This window comes from Labrus bergylta, chromosome 6 (genome assembly GCF_963930695.1).
Source record: "Labrus bergylta chromosome 6, fLabBer1.1, whole genome shotgun sequence".
Classification (NCBI taxonomy): Eukaryota; Metazoa; Chordata; class Actinopteri; order Labriformes; family Labridae; genus Labrus; species Labrus bergylta.
Genome location: NC_089200.1, coordinates 1931505 through 1945245, shown reverse-complemented (window position 1 = coordinate 1945245; position 13741 = coordinate 1931505). Strand labels below are relative to the sequence as shown.

At 46.9% G+C, this 13741-nt stretch overlaps 2 protein-coding genes across 7 annotated transcripts in view; both read right to left on the bottom strand.

The window, feature by feature from the left end:
- pomgnt1 (protein O-linked mannose N-acetylglucosaminyltransferase 1 (beta 1,2-)) overlaps positions 1 to 10557 on the bottom strand; it is a 14796-nt gene extending 4239 nt beyond the window's left edge. The window contains exons 1-21 of one of the 6 annotated variants that reach the window (XM_065955548.1): positions 10403 to 10557; positions 9850 to 10273; positions 9740 to 9780; positions 9529 to 9693; positions 9232 to 9334; positions 9032 to 9147; positions 7929 to 7994; positions 7706 to 7819; positions 7475 to 7592; positions 7286 to 7384; positions 6482 to 6609; positions 6061 to 6131; positions 5753 to 5828; positions 5486 to 5569; positions 5321 to 5362; positions 3734 to 3792; positions 2306 to 2378; positions 1323 to 1451; positions 994 to 1119; positions 204 to 268; positions 83 to 127 (exon numbers count right to left, since the gene is read on the bottom strand). In XM_065955548.1, coding sequence (XP_065811620.1) covers positions 83 to 127; positions 204 to 268; positions 994 to 1119; positions 1323 to 1451; positions 2306 to 2378; positions 3734 to 3792; positions 5321 to 5362; positions 5486 to 5569; positions 5753 to 5828; positions 6061 to 6131; positions 6482 to 6609; positions 7286 to 7384; positions 7475 to 7592; positions 7706 to 7819; positions 7929 to 7994; positions 9032 to 9147; positions 9232 to 9334; positions 9529 to 9648 — 1634 coding nt within the window. In that variant the 5' untranslated portion in view covers positions 9649 to 9693; positions 9740 to 9780; positions 9850 to 10273; positions 10403 to 10557. Of the gene's footprint in view, positions 1 to 82; positions 128 to 203; positions 269 to 993; positions 1120 to 1322; positions 1452 to 2305; positions 2379 to 3733; positions 3793 to 5320; positions 5363 to 5485; positions 5570 to 5752; positions 5829 to 6060; positions 6132 to 6481; positions 6610 to 7285; positions 7385 to 7474; positions 7593 to 7705; positions 7820 to 7928; positions 7995 to 9031; positions 9148 to 9231; positions 9335 to 9528; positions 10274 to 10402 lie in introns of all 6 variants that reach the window. The other 5 variants (XM_065955546.1, XM_065955547.1, XM_065955544.1 and 2 more) reach the window with 5 other exon arrangements.
- A 398-nt stretch (positions 10558 to 10955) lies between these two features.
- LOC109979645 (interferon-induced protein with tetratricopeptide repeats 1B) lies at positions 10956 to 13012 on the bottom strand. Its single transcript, XM_020659391.3, has 2 exons — positions 12776 to 13012; positions 10956 to 12377 (listed from the first exon to the last, which is right to left on the bottom strand). Exons 1-2 carry the CDS (start codon positions 12781 to 12783, stop codon positions 11072 to 11074), a joined length of 1314 nt encoding a protein of 437 aa, XP_020515047.2. The 5' UTR covers positions 12784 to 13012; the 3' UTR covers positions 10956 to 11071.
- Positions 13013 to 13741: the final 729 nt, after the last annotated feature.

Sequence of the window (13741 nt, the reverse complement as noted above, 5' to 3'; positions counted from 1 at the left end):
CACACACACACACACACACACACACGGTCAACACGGTGGCGTCTGAGTTAATCTCTCCTCGTGTCCGTTCAGTTTCACTCACTTCAGCAGGTTTTGGATCTCGGCCTCATAAGCATCTTTCTTCAAGCTGTGGAGATAAAAACACCAAGACGTCAGAGTTTAATTCATTTCACAACAAACGTCTGAGGACTAGAATCACAAACCTGTCGACACTCTTCAGCGGTACATTGGGAACCGTGTTGAACTTGTGCTTCTTGAAATAAACTTCCTATGAGACAGAAAGATGGGGGGGGGGCAAAGTGATCAAAAGGCTTCATTTTGAGACATCAAATAAAAACACAAAAATGATAGGAGGCAGAGGAAAGCAAAAAAACACAGTCGTGCAGAGAAGCACAGGAAACACTGGGGACAAGAACTACAAAATAAAACAGGAAACACTAAAGACACACTAACAGGGCTTCCACTTGCAGAGTTTCTGTGATGCTACTATACTGTGACTGCTGCACGGTGCACAGAGTGAAATCATCGAGGTATTTTCAGGAGTGCATGTGTGAAAACGGCTATAGAGAGAAAAATGAACACACAAAAGCAAATCTGTCATGGCTTTTTTTAAACTCCATATTAACCCTTCATATAAAAAAAATAAAGAAATAAAGTAAAACAGGAGGATTAGAGATCCTTTCACGAATTTGTGTCGCTCTGAGTCACATTGAAAACTTGATCCAAAGTTGGACTGAAGAGCTTGAAGACGTTTCACCTCTCCTTCAGTTCTAAACTATCTGGTGGACGAACTAGAAGTTTAAACCTCTGAGGATCTTTATCATGCTCACGATTTAGGACGACTGGATGAGAGTCGTCGACCTAAAGAAGAGGCCTTTCAGCCTTACCACGACCTGGTCGACTGAGATCCTACACACACACACACACACACACACACGTTCTGAGTCACAGTTTGAAACTTTTTCAGCCATTTCTTTCTCTCTCGGGTCTTACGTGAAAGTATCCGTTCATGTTGAGGCCGATGATGCCGAAGTGGTAAGAGCGGGACACGTCGGGGATGATGCACTCTCTGCCTTTCCTCTGCTCCGGCATCCTCATCCACATGTCCCAGTCCCACAGCTGCAACACAAACACAACATTCAGCTTATCTTCAGCACAATCTGGACTGGATGCATCAACTGTTCATGCTGAAATCAGTACATGGAAAAATGTGTTTAGGTAAGTGATGGAGTGTGATGTTGATCTGGTTTGGTTTATGTTTAATATGCATGAAAGAAAGTTCTGGTTTGGTTTAGTAAAATAAGATAGGATTGATTTTGCACCTTCTCAGGCGTCGGCCATTTTGGCTCCAGCTCGTCCTTGTACAGACTCTTCTTCAGCACCCAGCCCAGACCGGGCATGCTCTCCACCCTGTATAGGAGGGCCGGGTCCTCTGCTGTGTGCTCGTAGCCCTTAACAACAACAACAACAACAACAACAACAGGTGTTAATTACACGTCTAATCATGCACTGGTCATAGAGAATAAATGAGTTGTCGGAGAGTGAAGAAAACAGTCTGCAGAGCCAAACAGTTACTCAACAGCTGGAGACCAACAGAGCCAGATGTTTATTCACACAGGTAAAGGTGGAGTCAGCAGCTTTCTCCTTCAAAATAAAATACAGACTTATACAAAGGTGAAGCTGCTCCATCGTCCCTTCTGGGCCTCCGTACATGTGACTGTGTCTGCAGAGACCCCGTCTGTCCTCTGACTGGATTTTACTCTTCTGCTTTGTTCTGGTTTACTTTGGACGTTTCTGGGCGGAGCTTGTGTGTTTCCTCCAGCCAATCACAGCAGGCAGGTGAGTTTAGCAGAGGATGCAATTTAGCAAATTGGACGCGATTCAAAACAAGAAAATCACAGTGAGCGGATAAAGCTCAGAGGTGAACCTTGTGTTGGCTTCACCTGCAGACAAAGACTAAGTCTACTTCCTGTTGGTAACAAACACCGATGGTTAGCTTGTGCTAGCATGCGGTAGCTTGCAGTGTACGTCTACGTCCTGCAGTGAGGGTGTGACTTCTGGTGATGATGAGCCCAGGAGAACATGTCTACTGACTCAAACTTTAAATGACTGATTTAAAATATAACCAGTCTCGCTTTTAGCTGTCAAAGTTACCCGTTTAAAAATGAGCAGGCAGAGGATGAAAATAAGGGAAAGAAGAACATGTAAACAGCTGGTAGAGGCTGTGATACTCATGAAATAGATCACAGGAAAGCAGATGGAGGTAGATAGAGGTGAAGGGCGGGTTTAAGCAGGCTGCGCTCACCTGGTCGTTCCAGGCTGATATACAGTACAGGCTGTCGTCCTCATCCAGCAGGTGGACGGTCTGACTCAGAAAACTGCAGGAAAAACAAATCAACAACATTTGAAGTTGACAAAGGAGCTGAACTGATAACAGACAATGGTTGTATTCTGCAGCTGTAAACTTAAGAGAGACCCCGAGGTCCGTCTGATGCCGTCTAACAGCTGAGTTCATAAAGAGCGTGTTTGTGTCGACATGAGGAAACTCCTTTGCACCGGTCTCAGAGAGGAAACATGAAGACGGAGGGGGGCGGCGGCTCCGAGACGGTTTTACAGCCGACGTTTCAAGCGAGCCGCTCATCACAGGAGGAGAGCTGCAGCTTTGAGAGGAAGCAAACACACACACATCTCAAAGTGGAGTCTGTCTCACTGAGCGGAGCTGAGTGCTTCATCACTGTGGATCTACTGCCATCTAGTGGTGGGGATTATACATTTAAAGATGGAAGGTTTCTGCTGATACTCAGAGGCTGTTGGAGGGAAACGACTCCATATAAAAGAACTAAACTTTTTCTTTTGGATCACAGAACAATATTTTTTAGTAGTTTATGTTCTTATTAAGGATAATGAATCGATAAATTGATGAGAAAAGGAGACGGAAAAAGGAGATGGAAGTAGAAGGAAGAGACAGAAAAAAGGAGAAAGAAGAATTGAGACAGAAGGAGAAGAAAGAAGACAGAAAAAGAGAGAGAGAAAAAAAGAAGAAAGGAGACAGAATCTGACAGAGGGATGAGAAAAGGAGATGGAAGTAGAAGGAAGAGACAGGAGGAGACAGAAAAAGGAGAAAGGAGACAGAAAGAAAAGAAAGGAGACAGAAGGAGGAGAAAGGAGACAGAAAGGGAGACAGAAAAAGAAGAAAGGAGACAGAAGACAGAAGGAGGAGAAAGGAGACAATAAAAGAAGAAAGGAGACAGAAAGAGTAGACAAAAGGAGACGTAGGGAGACAGGAGGAGGCAAAAGGGAACAGAAAAAGAAGAAAGGACAGACTGTAAAGAAAGGAAAGGAGACAGACTGGAAGGAAAGGAGACAGAAAAAATGAGATGGAAGGAGAAGAAAGGACATGATGCATAATCGATGGCCGTTTTGCATAAAGAATAAATCCAGGAGTGTGAGAGAGCTGAATCTGGACAAAGTCAGTAAAGTTTCATGATCTCTGTGTTGTTCTGACTCTGAGAAACAAAAGAACAATTCATGATGACCTCAAGCCTCCTGGTGACATTTTGCCTGGAGCAGTTTGAGTGCAGCCCGGCGAGGGGGATTGGGGGACTGGGGGAGGGGGGGAGGGGGTCAGAGGTCACTGGGCCTAGTGTGAGTGAGCCTAAATACCTCCTGATTTAAATGTTGACTCAGCTCTTCTCAACGACAGAATAATCCATCCTCTGTGAACGACCCCTACCTGAAGAAGTCGATGGAGATGTCCAGGTCTTCTTCCAGGACGACTGCAAAGTTTGCCTCCTGAAGGTTAAAAAAAAACATGTTCAAGTGTTCAAGGACGAGAAAACATTTAACAACCGACTGATTTCATCAACATGTCGGCTGATAAACTGTTAAAGAAAATCTGTTGTTCTTAAAAAAAAATAAACTTTTACAGACTCCTTCAAATCTGAATGTTTCTGAAATCTTTCAAAACACATCTGATGGATTTACATCAGATTCACCAGAGAGGAGACAGGAGGAGACAGGAGGAGACATAGGGAGACAGGAGGAGATAGGAGGAGACAGGAGGAGACTGAAGGAGACAGAGGGAGACTGAAGGAGACAGAGGGAGACGGAAGGAGACAGGAAGAGACTGAAGGAGACAGAGGGAGACAGAGGGAGACGGAAGGAGACAGGAGGAGACTGAAGGAGACAGAGGGAGACTGAAGGAGACAGGAGGAGACTGAAGGAGACAGAGGGAGACTGAAGGAGACAGGAGGAGACTGAAGGAGACAGAGGGAGACTGAAGGAGACAGGAGGAGACAGGAGGAGACTGAAGGAGACAGGAGGAGACTGAAGGAGACAGAGGGAGACTGAAGGAGACAGGAGGAGACTGAAGGAGACAGAGGGAGACTGAAGGAGACAGGAGGAGACAGGAGGAGACAGAGGGAGACTGAGGGAGACTGAAGGAGACAGAGGGAGACAGGAGGAGACAGAAGGAGACAGGAGGAGACAGAGACTGAAGGAGACAGAGGGAGACTGAAGGAGACAGGAGGAGACAGAGGGAGACTGAAGGAGACAGGAGGAGACAGAGGGAGACTGAAGGAGACAGAGGGAGACTGAAGGAGACAGGAGGAGACAGAGGGAGACTGAAGGAGACAGGAGGAGACAGAGGGAGACTGAAGGAGACAGGAGGAGACTAAAGGAGACAGGAGGAGACAGAAGGAGACAGGAGGAGACAGGAGGAGACTGAAGGAGACAGGAGGAGACTGAAGGAGACAGGAGGAGACAGGAGGAAACTGAAGGAGACAGGAGGAGACTAAAGGAGACAGGAGGAGATAAGAGGAGACAGGAGGAAACTGAAGTAGACAGGAGGAGACAGGAGGAGACTGAAGGAGACAGGAGGAGACAGGAGGAGACTGAAGGAGACAGGAGGAGATAAGAGGAGACTAAAGGAGACAGAGGGGGACAGGAGGAGATAAAAGGAGACAAGAGGAGACAGGAGGAGACAGGAGGAGACTGAAGGGGACAGGAGGAGACTGAAGGAGACAGGAGGAGCCAGGAGGAGACTGAAGGGGACAGGAGGAGACTGAAGGAGACAGGAGGAGACTGAAGGAGACAGGAGGAGCCAGGAGGAGACTGAAGGGGACAGGAGGAGACAAAAGGAGACAGAAGGAGACTAAAGGAGACAGAAGGAGACAGGAGGAGCCAGGAGGAGACATTAGGAGACTGAAGGAAACAGGAGAAGACAGGAGGAACAAGGAGGAGAAAAAAGGAGATGTCAGAAGAAGTAAAAGTAGGAGACAGGAGACAGAAGAAGGAGATTGAAAGAGGGAGGAGCACTCACTGGATGGAGGTTGAAGGTTGCGGTCAGACTGGCCTTGTAGTGCTGCAACAGACAGACAGACAGTTCATGGAACCTCTTGAATGATTTATATATCAGTGTAAATTAAATATGACACTTCAATCATCTCTGATGACCCTCAAACAACGACAGGTAATTCATGGTCACCTGGGACACCCGGGCATTCTTGATGCTGATGGGCGTGTGTTGGACTCCCTTCAGTCCAAACAGCTCCACCACATCCATCGGCTCCTGAGCAGAAAAACACAAACAGGGACACGAGGACTAGTTTAATCCAGTAACCATGGGAACAAGCTGTCAAAGTCAAATTTAAAAAAACACCTGAGATCGGTACTGAGCGGAAACCGGGACTTTTTGGTATTTCAATGTTGGCCATGATGGTGGAGACAACTACAAACAAAAAGCTGGTGTTACCTCATAATATCCGTCAATGAAGACCGTGACCATCTGCGGGTTGACGCCGTGCGCTGACAGGAGCGACCTCAGCATCCTGAAGGAAAGATGACAAACAGTCACAACTTCATATCGGGCTCAGGAGATGAAGGAGGAGAATATTTCTGTGATTCAGTGATTTAACACAACACAAAATAAAGATTAACTTTGATTAACAAATGTTGAGAGAGCGGCAGCCTTTCTTTCTCCATCCTGCAGCTTAGTGTAGTCTGTGATGTTTAATACATGCTCTGGACTCTGTGTCAAGGAGCTCTGAGGTTTCATCTTACCGGTACAGATAGTTGGGTCTGTTTCCTGCGATCACGGCGACAGGGACACTGAAGACGTTGTTGTTGATCAGCTGGAAAAAAAATAAAAAAGAACCTGGCTGAGCCTCATTTTGTGAAATGAGACGAGCTCCTCAGTTCACTTTATTCTGAGTGAAACACTTCTGCAGCCGTGCAAACAGACTTTAACAAGCTCTACATGCAAATAACTTTAAAACAGAAAATGCACGAGGTGTGTGGAGGTCATGGTGACTGAAAGAGAAGAATTTACAAAAAAATAAACAACATGTCTGCTCACAAATACAAAGCTGCATGTCAAATAAAATTGTGGACTAGGCCTTTCTCTGCAGCCTCTGTCCTTCTCCTGTTTAGCGTCTCGATTTCACAAACAGTGAGAAAGTGTCTGAGGTAAAAAGGTTCTTACCGGGTCCGGGTTGAACTCGATGGGCGCCGGGTCCTTGCAGCTGCAGATGCTGCCGTATCCTTCCACTTTACTGCAGAAGAGCTTCCTCCTCCTGTTCAGCTCGGTGTCAGCCCAGTGACACTCGGCCTCTGCGCAGAGGACGACAACATTCACTTTTAGTTTTAGACATGTTGATGAGATGCACAACAAAGATGGCTGACACACTCGCTGCTGAAATAAATCGACATGAACCGGTTACCGAGGCAGATGGATGAAAACCAGAATATAACACCGGCTGAAATCAAGCGATCAACGTCAGCGATTGAGGAGAGATTGGTGGCCGTTTCAAAACGACTAGACAACACAGAGGCTCGTTCATCCTTCTATGAGGACGTGGCTGAGCCCGCCCCCTGAGCCCGCCCCCTGAGCCCGCCCCCTGAGCCCCCTCCTCACAACGAGGTCGACGAAAAAAGACACAACTGACGGTGACATGGCTCTCCTGAAGGCTGCGAGGGTGGGGAAAAACTAAAAAATGAACTTCTTGGAAATGCCTTTTTCAGAGGAGCTGGTAATTTAGCGGGCAGACCCTGCACCATGACGGGCGTCCAGTGAGCGCTGTCATCACATGGCTCCAGTGAGCGCTGTCATCACATGGCTCCAGTGAGCGCTGTCATCACATGGCTCCGAGTCGTATCTCGGATCCAGAGAGAAGCAGGAAGTCAGCCGGTCCTTAAAATCTGGATTTTCCATGACTATACCACAACGCAGCTTCAAAGGATCGCTGAGACTTGTTTTAAACTTTTTCCAGCTCGTGCAGTTTTTTACCTTCGGAGGCGGTGAGCTGCACCTCGGTCTTCAGCAGGACCGGGTCTCCCCACGTGGACAGAGCGGGGGACTTTGCATGCTTCTCTCCGTAGACCTGACCTGGAAACACAAACACACACTCTGTGTCGATAAACCTCACAAAGAAAGCCAACTGCCAAAAAGCGAGTACTGAGAGTTTTTCTCCTGTACCTCCTTTCTTCACCACTAGGGTCCACATGTCCCTCCAGCTCAGGTTGAGGGACACCTGGCTGCCCAGAGTCTTCAGCAGGTTCTTTGCAGCGTCCTTCAGGTGAAACGTCCCCTCGTCCTGCACCACAAAACACAACATTTCATCTATCTATCTATCTATCTATCTATCTATCTATCTATCTATCTATCTGTCACACACACACACACACACACTTTTTATTAGAGTGTCACCTTGATGGTGAAGATGAGGACTCGGCCCCGGGTCACCATGTTGAGGAAGAGGATCATGGCTTCATCCTCATGTGGAGAGTACGTGTCAAAGATCCTCTTGGCCATGACGTGACCCTGAGACAGAGGTCAACAGAGGTCAACAGAGCGGGACAGGTGAAGGCGACTTCAGCTTTGATGCAGTTTGATATTTAAAGGAAGAGTTTAATAAACAGGAGATTCTTACAGTCGCCTGGTTGAGAACGATCACGTGGATGCCTCGGCCCTGCTCCCGCATGTCATCCTCCAACACCTGCAGGTCAAACGTACATGTAGATTAAGATCCACTTAAAGATCCTCCAATGACCCCACAGGACGCACATGGTGAATTATTTAACCATTTGACATATTTCTGTTTTGTTTCATTCGGTTGTTGTAGCTGTGAAGGTTTGACTTCTCATGAACAAGTCGTTCAAATGTTTGTTTTCCTGTTATTTAAATAAACTCGCTGCAGATCTCTGAGGTCCTCTGATCGTGGAGATAACACGAGAACTACAAGATAACAGGAGAACTACAAGATCACAGAGGAACTACAAGATCACAAGAGAACTACAAGATAACAGGAGAACTACAAGATCACAGAGGAACTACAAGATAACAGGAGAACTACAAGATCACAGGAGAACTACAAGATCACAGAGGAACTACAAGATCACAGGAGAACTACAAGATAACAGGAGAACTACAAGATCAGGAGAACTACAAGATCACAAGAGAACTACAAGATAACAGGAGAACTACAAGATCACAGAGGAACTACAAGATCACAGGAGAACTACAAGATCACAAGAGAACTACAAGATAACAGGAGAACTACAAGATCACAGAGGAACTACAAGATAACAGGAGAACTACAAGATCACAGGAGAACTACAAGATCACAGAGGAACTACAAGATCACAGGAGAACTACAAGATAACAGGAGAACTACAAGATCAGGAGAACTACAAGATCACAAGAGAACTACAAGATAACAGGAGAACTACAAGATAACAGGAGAACTACAAGATCACAGAGGAACTACAAGATCACAGAAGAACTACAAGATAACAGGAGAACTACAAGATCACAGAAGAACTACAAGATAACAGGAGAACTACAAGATCAGGAGAACTACAAGATCACAAGAGAACTACAAGATCACAAGAGAACTACAAGATAACAGGAGAACTACAAGATCACAGAAGAACTACAAGATCACAGGAGAGAGTGTGTGAGCATTTTCCACAGGTGTATAGGAATTCTGATCTTTAAAATAATTGCAGAATAATTGGATGAGTGTAAACTTACGGTCGTGCCATCCACTGCCACGTAGACCTTTGAGCGGCTGGAGTACACCTCGATGTCCAGGACTTTTCGTCCATTAGCCGGCCTGCGCGGCGTCTCCATGTTGGGTAACGCGTCTTCTAATCAGGAGCAGAACACCGAGGTTAGAAACATCCTGAGTCGATACCAGAGAGTGTGTTTGTGCTGGTCTTATATCGTCTCACCGTAATCTTGAGCCGCTTCATCTTCATTAGCGACTCTCCTCGTGTCCATGATGACTTTAATGTTGACGACGACCGTTATCAGCAGGAAGAGCACAGCGCCGGCCTGAGGAGGGAAAAATATGGATTTATCTTCAGGCATGGAAACATGACCATATATGGAAACATGACCATATATGGAAACGTAGACACACATAAAACAGTAAAAGTACAAATAACTCCAGGTGTGTCACTCCAGGTGTGTCACTCCAGGTGTGTCACTCCAGTTAAACACATAGACAGCAGGTGTTTTTAGTTTACCTGGCAGAGTCGGCGGATCATCCTCTTGTTGGTCAGCTGGTACTTCCAGGTGAGGTACAGGCTCCTCTGCTGCCGGGGGATGAAAGGTTTGGCTCGAGGGTTGGGGGTCCAGGTCTCCATCCCGGACTCAGAGCTCAGGGGCCTCCTCCTGCTCCTCCTCAGAGCCTCCTCCTTCCTCTCCTCAGAGCCTCCTCCTGCTCCTCCTCAGAGCCTCCTCCTTCCTCTCCTCAAGCCTCCTCCTTCCTCTCCTCAGAGCCTCCTCCTTCCTCTCCTCAAGCCTCCTCCTTCCTCTCCTCAGAGCCTCCTCCTTCCTCTCCTCAGAGCCTCCTCCTTCCCCTCCTCAGAGCCTCCTCCTTCCTCTCCTCAAGCCTCCTCCTTCCTCTCCTCAGAGCCTCCTCCTTCCCCTCCTCAGAGCCTCCTCCTTCCTCTCCTCAGAGCCTCCTCCTTCCTCTCCTCAAGCCTCCTCCTTCCCCTCCTCAGAGCCTCCTCCTTCCTCTCCTCAAGCCTCCTCCTTCCTCTCCTCAAGCCTCCTCCTTCCTCTCCTCAGAGCCTCCTCCTTCCTCTCCTCAAGCCTCCTCCTTCCTCTCCTCAAGCCTCCTCCTTCCTCTCCTCAGAGCCTCCTCCTTCCTCTCCTCAGAGCCTCCTCCTTCCCCTCCTCAGACCCTCCTCCTGCCCCTCAGACCCGGTCAGGGTTCGGGTTCGGCTCCACGACACCACAGAGACGCGGCTGACGTCACATCTTCACCTGAGAACAAACACAACACGGTGAGACATGAAGTCAGGTGGCGACAGCTCTCTGACTCTTAACACCTGGACTTCAGACTTTACGGTCTCAGTCGTCTGTTTGGAGTTCAGATATTAATGCTGCACTCACCGGGTTGTCAGTAATCTCACATGGTCCTTTAAATCTGGTTGCAGAGAGCAGAACCCGGCAGAGTCAGCAGTACAGGCTGCTGCATGCTACATGCTACATGCACGGTGTTTATGTCGCAGAGCAAACTACGTCATCATGCATCTTCTTCTTCTTCAGTTTAAATGAGCTAGTCGACTCATTACTGCCACTAACAGGACAAAGCAGAGATGACCTGAGCTTTGAGGCTCTCAGGTGACTCAGTTTGTGTTCGTGAATTCGCGTTTCAGGGGGAAATATTTCAGGATGAAATGAAATGTTAAATAATAGATTTAATTCGTATTTATTATGTTGATTCCAACATTTTTTAAATAAAAGAAAAAAGAAAAGAAATACGGGAGGACGGTGGACAGCCTACAGGACCAACAAGTGAGGCAGAGGCTTTTCTGTAAAAGACTCAATGTGTGATTTCATGGCCTTTAAGTTAAAGATTAGTGTTACCCCTTATGATGTAATTCTTATGGTTTTAGTTTCTCTACATTTGGAACTAAAACAACAGAGTTATCACAGAGACGTGTAATGGTTTATAACATCTTTAATAAATGCAGCTTTTACAAATACAGACACTGATCTCAAATCAGATGTAATGACACAAACAACCCCTGGTACAGTTTACTTAATGTTGTCCTCTGCTCACTCTGACTCTGGCAGTATAGCCAGAAACTTGCTTATGCGTCCACACATCGGGTTTCTGTTTCTTTCTCTGATCCTCTGCAGAGTTTTGATGCTGTGCTCCCTGTAGTGGGACGGTATCGGGATCTCTGCCGCTCTCATGTGATACTCGATCGACTTCTTGGTCTCGTTTCGGCTGAAGTGGAGGTACTTTGCGTAGTAGTTGTAAAGTATCTGCGCCCCTTCAGGATCGAGACCGCTCTCCAGCAGCTCCTCGTATATCTGGTCGGCTTTCTCTTGGTTGTTCGTCTTTGCGTAGATGTTTGCAAGATCCATTTTTCTCTTCAGTGAAGAATGAGGGTAAAGGGGAATCACCTCCTTGCTGAGAGTGATCGCTCTGACAATGATGCTGCGCTCCAGGGGACTGTCGCTGTCCGAAAGGATCCTCGACTTGTAGCAGAAAGCGGCACACCTCTTCAGATAGCGTTCATCCGGATGTCTTTCCAGAACCTCCTCTGCCAAGTCTATGGCCTCATCCATGGATACGTACATCCTGTACAGCCTCAGTAACGGTTCGATGCCGCTGTAGCTGCTGACCGGCTTTCTCAAAACTCGTCTGGCCAGCTCCCGTGCTTCCTCTCCTATCCTGTTTCCTTTCTTGCCACGCGCCTCGAGGTACAGCGCAGCTAGGTACAAGTTGTCCGGATCGTGCTCCGTTGCAATTCTCATTTTGTCCAAGATGTCAGCCCCCAGCTCTTTTCTGCTGGTGCTCACTAGCGCTAAGACGTGGCTGGTGTGCCACTCCACCACGTCTGGCTGCATCCTGAGGGCTCGCTGGAAAAAGTCTGCAGCGCTCGACTTTTTATCAGCACCGAAATTCATCAGCGTCCACGCTCTTTCGGCATAGATCTCTGGATGGAGCTCATCCTGGGACGGAGATGGATAAGTTCTCATCAGGGCGTTGACTCTTAGAAGGTGGGCCTGGCTCTCTGCTTGTTCTCCGTTGTGGTAGTGCAGCCAAGCCAGGTTCCCATGGTTCACCACCAGCCAGGCACCTTCGTCCGAGACCGTGTTTCTTATCTGACGGAAAGCCTCGGCGGCCTTGCCGAAGAATCGCTGGGCATCACCGGGTAACCCCAGCCGGAAATGGACGTAGCCCTGCAGGTTGTAGATGTGACCCAGCCAGCTGTACCCCTCCTCTGTGCCGATGTCCTGCAGCCGGTCCCTGAGACTGAAGAGTTTGGGCATGCTGAAGTTCAGATCCCAGGTGAAATGGCACTGCAGGGCCTCCAGTTTGACCTCCAGAGTCGGCTGATCCGGAGCAGCACTGATGGGGAAGACAAGTTGGAGATGATTGGTAACATTTAAGCACTTGGTTGCATGAGTTCAAACATAACCTTAACTTTCAAGGTCAAAGTTAACATTTAAAGGGTTGCAGCAGCTGAAATAGATTCAACATTGGCAGAACTTTTGCTGTGAGCGCTGAGAAGCTAACGTCAGCTGAGTCTCTGATATCTTTCAAGTCCCTTAAAAAAATACTTCTATTGCAAAACCTTTTCCCTTTTTAACTCAAATTGAAAAAGATCAGACAACAAGAGAGGCGTTTAAGAGAGTGAGAAGAGAAATGAAGGCACATTGGGTTAGAACAGAGATTTACAGGAAGAAGGGAACAAACCGAGATGTTGAAAACAGAGAGGGATATGATATAGAAAAACAGATACTCACCACATCATCCAGCTGTTTACCTGAAGGTTTCTAAATAAAGTTGCCTGCTGTCTGAGCTTTATATACACAGATGAGTAATGTTTAACCTGCAGGTGCTGTAAATGTTGTCATGTGGAGCACTGGATCTGGACTTGGTGGACTTTCTTTTCCCACTAAGAGAAACCTGCAGCTGAGCGTTATATTCTGCGTTTTGTATGTCTGAATGTGAAAATCCTCTTTGTTGTCTTCGAGCTTTTGCCAACAAAAAGCTGAAACAACCTAATCGGCTGCTGTGATTTAAGTGTAAATCAGGGGAATGGAGAGCTGAATCACTGCACACTTTTCTTTATTCACAACACAGTCTCATGATTCAGGGCGTGGGAAGGATGACGTCCTTTCACTTATATCCAGTCATGCCACGTCAAAAGTCCAAAAGCCAAAGTCCACGAGAAGTCATCTCTGATAAAGTCAAAGTTTGAATCATTTAAGACACAACAAGCATGAAACACGAAGAAGGGAAAACTTAAAAGGCCTTCATTATAATCTAAGACCACATGTCGACAGGTATTTTTGAAAATGTTGCTTTTTCTGTGTGTCTTGACCTTTTGTACCTGAAATGCGTTTTAGGTCGCTGAAAAATAACCTTTGGGGAAACTCCTTCGAAGCTTCAGATTCTCAGAAACTCTGTTTAAAAGGAACAATGTGCAACATGTTCCACATAAATAAATCATAAAGTCTCTCCTGTGTAAATGTGTCTCTGAGTCCTGACTGTCTACAATGAGGGAGAAGCTCGAGTCCCGCTGGCTGTGTTGTTGTCAGAGCCGTGTTTACATGGACGGGACGGCCGGCTCCTCCCCTTGTGTATAAAAGCTGTTTTAGTCAAGAACTAGAGAGAAGAAGAAGAACATACTCACTGATTATTTGGATATTAGTAAGAGTTTTTAGATCACGCTCATTCTGTGTCAGTTTACATGAAATGTGAAGCTA